This window comes from Miscanthus floridulus, chromosome 3, assembly GCF_019320115.1.
Source record: "Miscanthus floridulus cultivar M001 chromosome 3, ASM1932011v1, whole genome shotgun sequence".
NCBI lineage: Eukaryota > Viridiplantae > Streptophyta > Magnoliopsida > Poales > Poaceae > Miscanthus > Miscanthus floridulus.
In genome coordinates this window covers 3,937,203-3,945,298 of record NC_089582.1, presented here as the reverse complement: position 1 = coordinate 3,945,298, position 8,096 = coordinate 3,937,203, and the positions used below count along the sequence as shown (strand labels likewise).

The 8,096-nt window shown below is 42.1% G+C and overlaps 1 protein-coding gene across 5 annotated transcripts; it reads right to left on the bottom strand.

The window, feature by feature from the left end:
* Window positions 1-443: 443 nt before the first annotated feature.
* On the bottom strand, window positions 444-7,762 carry LOC136541266 (uncharacterized). 5 transcript variants are annotated; one of them, XM_066533077.1, is made up of 13 exons: window positions 7,363-7,762; window positions 5,967-6,296; window positions 5,596-5,872; window positions 5,170-5,347; window positions 4,834-5,056; window positions 4,336-4,478; window positions 3,917-4,206; window positions 3,613-3,825; window positions 3,057-3,542; window positions 2,246-2,893; window positions 1,190-1,720; window positions 933-1,109; window positions 444-859 (listed from the first exon to the last, which is right to left on the bottom strand). In XM_066533077.1, exons 3-13 carry the CDS (start codon window positions 5,863-5,865, stop codon window positions 800-802), a joined length of 3,219 nt encoding a protein of 1,072 aa, XP_066389174.1. In that variant the 5' UTR covers window positions 5,866-5,872; window positions 5,967-6,296; window positions 7,363-7,762; the 3' UTR covers window positions 444-799. The 5 variants fall into 5 exon arrangements, with proteins under 5 accessions (XP_066389174.1, XP_066389171.1, XP_066389170.1 ...); XM_066533074.1 differs by having other exon boundaries at window positions 444-1,109; window positions 5,596-5,890; XM_066533073.1 differs by having other exon boundaries at window positions 444-1,109.
* Between the last annotated feature and the right edge of the window lie 334 nt (window positions 7,763-8,096).

Sequence of the window (8,096 nt, the reverse complement as noted above, 5' to 3'; positions counted from 1 at the left end):
ATTGTGGGACTGGATCAACTTTTTTTCTCAAAAAAAGAAAGTAGAACTCGCACAAGTATGCCGCTATCTACCAAATTCTCACACTAACCAGTCAAACAGATTGAGAACAGAGAAGCATTAGGCTAGCCCCAAAGTGAGATTCCGAAATTAAAATATTGGGTGCCTGGGTGCAGACGCACCACAGTTTATGACCTCGAGATTTGGTGGGAAAAAAACATTGGCTCAAGTAAAGTGTTAAGCCAAGCCGGGTGATCTCACATAACCTATACATCCTTCTGTTATAACTAAATGAAATCACCACTGCAGAAGCCAAGGGTGCTTTCAAGTTTATTTCAGCTAAGGGTGTGTTTGAATCCAGCTGCTAAAATTTAGGAGGTGTGTCGAAAAGATGTTGCATAGGGTATTCAGATACTAATAAAAAAACAAATTACATAATCCGTCAGTACTCCACGAGACGAATTTTTAAGCATAATTAATCCATCATTAGCACATGTTTACTGTAACAAAACATTGTCAAATCATAAACTATTTAGGCTCAAGATTTGTCTCGCAAATTAGTCGCAAACTATGTAATTAGTTTCGTAATTAGTCTATATTTAATACTCCATGCATGTGTCTAAACATCCGATGGGATAGTGACTAAAATTTAAGAGGAGCAACCAAACACCCCCTAAACAAGGGAACCTATGGTGAACGAAACCAACTGTACACTTGAATGTACAATGAACCGGTAAACAGGGAGGTGACTGGTGAGACTAAGGGGATCAGTAACTCTTCCAAGAGGCCGCCGCGGCCAGCACTAGACCTGCGGCTTGACAATCCTCACGCTGCTGTAGAAGCGCTTGAAGTCTTTAATAGCCTGCTCCTCGATCTGGATAGAGCGGCTTGACAATCCTCACGCTGCTGTAGAAGCGCTTGAAGTCTTTAATAGCCTGCTCCTCGATCTGGATAGAGCGGATGGAGGATGGAGCATCAATCTCTGGCCTGAACCAGCGGTTGGGTACGTTGTCTTTCACACCACCAACCTCTGGTGATCCGTCATGGTGCGGTATAGAGAAGCCTGATGTCTGGGTTTTCGGGCTGTGGGAGATGCCATGGTGCCGTTTCTCCTGAATAAAAATCATTTGTTAGTTAGAATTTTCACAGGGGAGAATACTAAAACAGTCCTGGATGAAAATGAAAACACTACCTGCTGCATTTGTATGTCCCTGAGCGAAGGACGTGATACATTGGGTGAGGTAGCAGAAGATGACCATGGTGGTGTGCTCTTGTCACCTTCAGAAGAAGGCACCGCACGAGCAGGTGTGACAGCTATTGGGCTTGAATGTGAATCTGGAATGAATGAAGAAAGTCGCACACGCCCAGCACTATCAGGTGAGTTCTCATAGCGGTCTTTTGCCTTAGCCGAAGTAGGCTCATTTGTTTTACTCTGCTCGCTTTGGATATCTCGAAGAGAAGCAGGTCCCTTGGTTATCTTTGCACCACCCCAGGCAGGTCCTTCAGGCTTTGGTGTGATAGGCACAACAGGGGCAGGGAGGCTTGGTTTTGGGGTGTCATCGAGAGCACCACTCAGAAACAAGGACAAGCCACCTTTCCTATTCTTCTTTTTTGATGAAGTTGGTTGGGAAGGTTTCTTCTCCAATGGAGAAGCAATGTCTTTTGTGTTGCTGAAAGCGGCAGCCTCTATATGTTTGATTGGATCAGCAGCATACGCCTCCTGCTTCAATGTAGATACAGTTTTATCAGCAATTATGCTTTCTGAAGATAGCCAAATGAATCCAAGTAGCAGAATAGAAACTCAAAGCATTGTGGATGAATGCAAAGTGTAGTGTAACTAAAGATAAAAAGGTACGAGATTCCACATAGGGAGAAAAATACTTGGCCTTCCATGCAAGTAAAGCACAAAACAGGTGCTAAAAGAATAAAGCATGGGACACCCTCTCAACTTTACATCTTACTACTTGTAAGACTACAAAATAGAAGTCACAAGAAAAACAGGGATCCAAAATAATAATAATAATAATAGTAAAACAGAATAGTCACAAGAAAAACAGGGATACAAAATAATAGTAAAATAAGAGTATAAACTAATACTTTGAAATTGCTAGCTCCTACAATATAAACATCTAGGATGATATTAATAAACATGTCTGCACAAAAAAAAAAGAAAAAGAAAAAAAAGAACCTACAAAAGGCAGAAACCATATAGAATCATTGGATGAGTGCAAACACAACAGAATCTAACCTTTTCAGCAGATATATTGACTGGTAGAACTTCTTGAAGATCCATAATGGGGATTTGTTGCCCAGGCTCACTTTTCACGGACAGAGTCTGTGTAGCCTGCTTGTTCTTTCTCTTCTGTATCTTAGAAACCTCAGGTTTTCTGTTTGTCCTACCATCTGCTGGACAAGCAGAGGAAGTTGAGTATGCCTCTGAGGGAATGCCAAGTTCAGCAAGTTCACCTTCAAGGGCAGCCCTAGACTCGAGCTTCGCTAGCTGCTGATTGTCAAGCTGATGACCTGCAAGTTGTTTAGCCTCAAGAATCTCAATTTGTTGCAGCTTCTTGCGAAGTGCTCTGATCTGCTTAGAGACAGCTTGTTCAGCAGTGCAGTCTTTCTGAAGGAAGTTGTCATGACTTGACATTGCAGATGGCCTTGATGATCTCCCACATTTACGGGGCTTAGGGAATTCTCTTGCTTCATCTTCCTCTACATCACTGTCAATGACAGCAGGATAGGTAGCTGTCATTGTGGGAAGACGGCGCTGACTCCAAGGCTCCGAGGATTTCTCATCTAGCAGTTTCTCTAAGTTCACAAGAATTTCAGGATAAGCATTCATAATTGAAGGAGCTCCCACTGTGAAAATGTAATCGAGGTTGCGAATAGCTAAATCCTGCAGGATATTCAACAACAGGGTCTCAGCAACATCTATATCTATATGGAATTTCACAAGCAACAGTTGCATTGAAGAAAGATAAACACAAAACATATATTAACAGAAGGATTAGTGCTTGTAAGCTGCAGCACAACAGTGCATTATAAATTTATGCCATTACCTCGCAATGCTTCTTGAGCTCCTTGGCTTCCAAGGAATCAGCAACTTCAAGAAGTTGTATTGCGTTTTTTGGCTCCAATAAATACTCAACTGCAACCTTCTCACAGAGGCTTTTCAAGCTAGGCACACCTTTGCTCATTTCACCGCTGCTTCCTGATAAACCACTGCTGGGCTCAACATCATTAAACAGGATATCTTCATCCAACTCTTCTGTTCCACTGTTCCATTCTAACATGGATTTTATGCCTTGGCTTTTAGGTTTGGGCGGATACTCAGGATGGTATATACTTGAGAGCACAAGCATGTGTGTTTCACCGACACAAACAGATGTTGCTCGCTTAACACCATGCACCCGAGTGAAGATTGGCGTTTCATCCTTACGTTTCTTTGCATCCCACATGAAAACATCACCAGTTGATGTAGCCACAGCTGTCCAGTACTTTCCAGCCGAGATGTTCACAATATTCCTTCCACACATTGAAAATATCTGTACAGAGATGATGTTATGCAAACATGAACAAGTTCCTGCTAAGACCTTAGCAGGTAAGAAACCAAACCTGCTGGCATTTTAGATCAGGATCTGACGAAACCCAGTAGAAAAGAGCACCATCAGCTGTTAAAGCAGTACTGTGCGTTGTTCCAGCAGCCACTGAAATCACTTGAAGTCGTTCCATACGATGAAACTTTAGGTTTGTATTCCCACCCTTCTTAAGGCATCGAGCTACTACGACACGCCGTGGGGTGACAAGGCGATGGCCCCAAGTGAACACCTGAAAAAATGGATTAAATCAATATATCTGTTCAATTATCATAATGCAAGAAAAATGTGTAAAAATCAAGCTTCAAAGAATACCAACTTACCTCCCCATCAACTCCTAACACTATTGTATGATATTTTGCTGCAGATACACTTCTAAATACTTTTCCTTTCAAGTACTCCACCATTCTTGGAATACAATTTGATGCTGAGTTTGAAGTGCCATATCCTAGCTGGCCCTCCTTATTGCAACCCCAGGTGAATACTTCGCCAGTATCAGCAACTGCAGCGGAGTGCTTGTTTGCAGCAGCTACAGAAATTATCCTTTGCTTGAGCGAACTAACACGCCTTGGTGTTGGTTGGGTATCAACAGAAGGGTAACCAAGCTGACCCTCTGCATCGTTCAGAGGATTTTGTTACAGACCACAAGGGGAAAATAATATTAGTAAGGACAAAAAGGACATGAATTATGTGCCCAAGGTTCATGTTGCCTAAAAATGCATTTCAAATGCACCACACATACCTCTATTTGATCCCCAGGTAAACAATTCCCCCGTCTCTGTAGCAATCACAGTATGATGTTTGGTTGCAGCCACAACATTAACTCGTTTACGGCCTAATCCTACTGTCACTTGGCGAGGGGTAATCACAGCAGTTGTCTGGCCACTGTAACAGAATAACAGGTTTCATAAACTTACTCAACAATGAGGAAAATTTTACACAGGAAAAGAGACATTACTGCTCGATTACTTTGGCTAACAATTAAGCCAATTTAGTCTTCATTAATACTCATCACATTTGACTTTGAACAGCTTCAAGTCTTCGATGCATTTCTTTGATCACTATTTCTTTGCAAGTAATAAACAATTTAAAAGCCATTGCTGTTTGTAGTTTTTAGGGTTTGACTAAATTTCTGTGACTGGAGGGAGTAGCTAATCCATCGGTACTAACAGAAGTGGTGAGGAAACAATTTTCTGATCTGTTAAGAAACAACTCATTTTCACATCATGCAATTGCTCACCTGTGAATATCTGGATGACCAAGACGACCACCTCGACCAAATCCCCATGTGTATAGTTCGCCATCAGAACTAACTGCTACACTATGGAACTTCGATGCAGCAACTGTTTTGATATATGATCCATGCAAGGTTTCTACTTTGCATGGTAGTTTTTGCATGTGGGCATTGCCAGTTCCCAGCTGATAATTTGTCCCACTTCCCCAACTGAAGACTTCTGTTGCAACTAAAATGAAAAAAAAAGAGATAAAAACTTCCATAAAGCAAGCCAAATTGCCAAGAGGGCATCAAACTATGTAGAATTTAAGTGAACCATTTCCTGGGACAGAAGAAAGCTACCTGCATCCGGAAAATCTCCATTCGCCTGTGATACTGGACAGGAGAGAAGGTCAACAGGTGTACGGCCCTTAGTGTCCTCCAAAGTGAGGGAAGCACCAAACTGTAAAAGAACACCAGCAATACACAGGTGACCAAAATGAAGCGCTCTATGCAGGCTACTCCAGCCAGATTCTCCATCCTGCAACAGTGGAAATTTTAGTGAGAATTTACACACAAAACCTCAAGCAAGCACCAAACTAAAGAAAATTTTGATAATTAAAATGAGTTTATCCGCATGATGTTCTGTACAAAACAACATTTGTGTGTTTTTTTAATTGTTGTAGTGGCTTGATACAGCTGAGGCTGTTACTGGGATTATAACTAAAAGAAAATAATGCTCAAAGCAAAGATAAACAGAGGAAGCACCCTAAAAGGTATAGTGCATACCCTTGCATCTGGGTCAGCACCAGCATCTAGGAGTCTCCTCACAATGGGTAGATGGTTTCTCCATGTTGCAAGGTGGAGGGCACTAAGGCCAAATGCATTTCTACCATCAATGTTCCCACCACTCTTTTTCAACAAGGCCAAAGCAGATTCTACTTCAGCTATTGACCCTTGTTTGGAAACAAGGCACAGATCCTTAAGAGAGCTTCCAGGAGAAGGTTTGCGGACAGCTGATTGCTTTGATGTTCCTGGTGGAGATATCGAAGTCTCCATGAAATTTCTGGAACACACACAGTATCTACATGATTATTGAGGCAAATAAGTACTCCATCAAAATAACATTAGAAAATCATTTTTCCTAAATGTGAGAGTACCTGAAAGAGCAGGCCAACTGCTGAACTTCTTCGCACTATCTGGACTGTTTCTTACTGCTAATGTTACAGCTGATGTTGTTCTTAATAGAAGTACAGTTCTGGTGTAATTACAATCGTATATCTACCAGGAGAAATGCTTAAGTGGACATCATCTCCATTATCTAAGACAGTTTCGCTATGCTCAGAAACTACCCACATAACCTAAAATAGCATGGTGCTATAGCTTCATTTTGAGTAAAATTATTATTATTAGAGAGCCGCGAGCTACGAGGCCATTGTCATGTCAAGACTTGATGCTAAGTAGAGAACCACTATAGAGTATACATCAACCTGCATGATGAGTAAAATGGATGCAAATGAGTAAACGATATAATGTGAGAAATTATAATGCCATTAAAATAATGAATGCTCTGAATTATATGCCTGATAAACTGGAAAGTGAACTAGTTTTTAAGAAATGCAAAAACAATCAATCATACAAAATGAAATTGACATAACTCCGTTAGAGAATGCACATCCAAGTTTTAGAATCATTTTGCAACATGGAAAAATTACATTGCTGATTGTCAAGCATAAAAACAACATTTCTGATAAGAATAAGAAGTCTTTCAACAAAAGGTAAACGCCTTCGCCTTCAAGTCTTGGGATTATGCATCTTATGCAATTCTATATTTTCAATCAAAAGTTGACCTACCACAGCAAACTTATAAATATGCACCCAACTTGGATAGAGAAATAGAACTTTCCCTTGACACCGACCTGTGCTTTTGCAATCATGGTCTTATTTCGCAGAAAAGGAATCATATCTAGCGCTGATGTGAATGATAAACTAACACATCTATTATAGTATCAAGACCATGGAACAGCAGGTGGGTAAAAATCGAACATCACTAGTAACATTTCTTAGTACTAGCATCGAACATGGGAGTCAAGTCGGTAATAGTGAAAAAAAAAACAAAGGAAGAAATCAGAACAGAAACGAAAGACATACTTGTAAAATGCCCCCAACCAAATGCTAGCTACTATACACATTTTAATTGACAATACATACATGGCATGAAATTAACACAAGAAAGAATGTCTAACAAATACTACCTGAAATTAATAACGTATCATCGAATCAATTCAGGACTCAACCATCAATTCCGCATGTATAGACAATAATTATGATACACGCTGCACCATCCTTCTCAGGACGAACTGAACAAATCCGCACAAATCCCCCGAGAAAAAATAGCAAGTAATAGCACTCCAGCACGCTGCCAAACAAACTGGACGGCCGGAAGCATCCACCCATCCAGCCCCAGGAAGAAAGATTTGGTTTTGACCGCTCGCGGCAACACAGAAGATCCCCGCGAAACATCAGGAGCAAAGCAATCAAGATGGGGCTTCTTACCAGCAAAAGAAATAACCCGGATTTGCTGGATCTGAAGAGCGTGCAGAGGTTGGGGGGAAGAAAAGGAATGGCAGCCTCTGGATTGGACCTCCCCTGCACAGGCTCCTCAAGAACGCATCTTTGGCTCTTCGCCCCGGCTCTTCTCCCTACCTACCTCTCCCTCGCTAGGCTCCGTGAGGGAGGGCAGGCTTGCGTTTATCAGGGGAGGGTCGGGTACTACGGGATCTCCGGGACGGGGAATATGCCTCCGGCTCCGGGGCTCCGCCGCAGGAACTGCTATTTTTTCCTCGTGTGTGTGATCTTCTTGGGCTGGGAGTATTTTGAGGAGAGGGAGATACGGTGATTATACGTGAACGGGAATTTGAGATGATACACGGTATGTGATCGGAAAATTTTGAGGATGGGAGGAAGGAAACGAGCTTGTTGGTTGGAGTTTAGTTAGAGCAATTTTTTTTCGTTATGGCCCCCTGTTTATTGACAATTGATGTAGGTAGCCTCAGAAGAGGATGTCCACAAACATCCCAACAGAAACTTTCTTGTTCCAACTTAAATTAAGTTGTGGGTATGTTTTTTTTTTCGGACGGACTTGCTGGCGCCCGGACGTCCGATCTGGGACGCTAGCGTCGTCCGAACAGTGCCGCACAGCTACGAGCGAGCGCCCTAGCGCGTTGGGCTAGCGAGCGAGCACCCTAGCAGTGGGCCTGCACCTCCCCAGACGTCGCCTACGCCGCCCC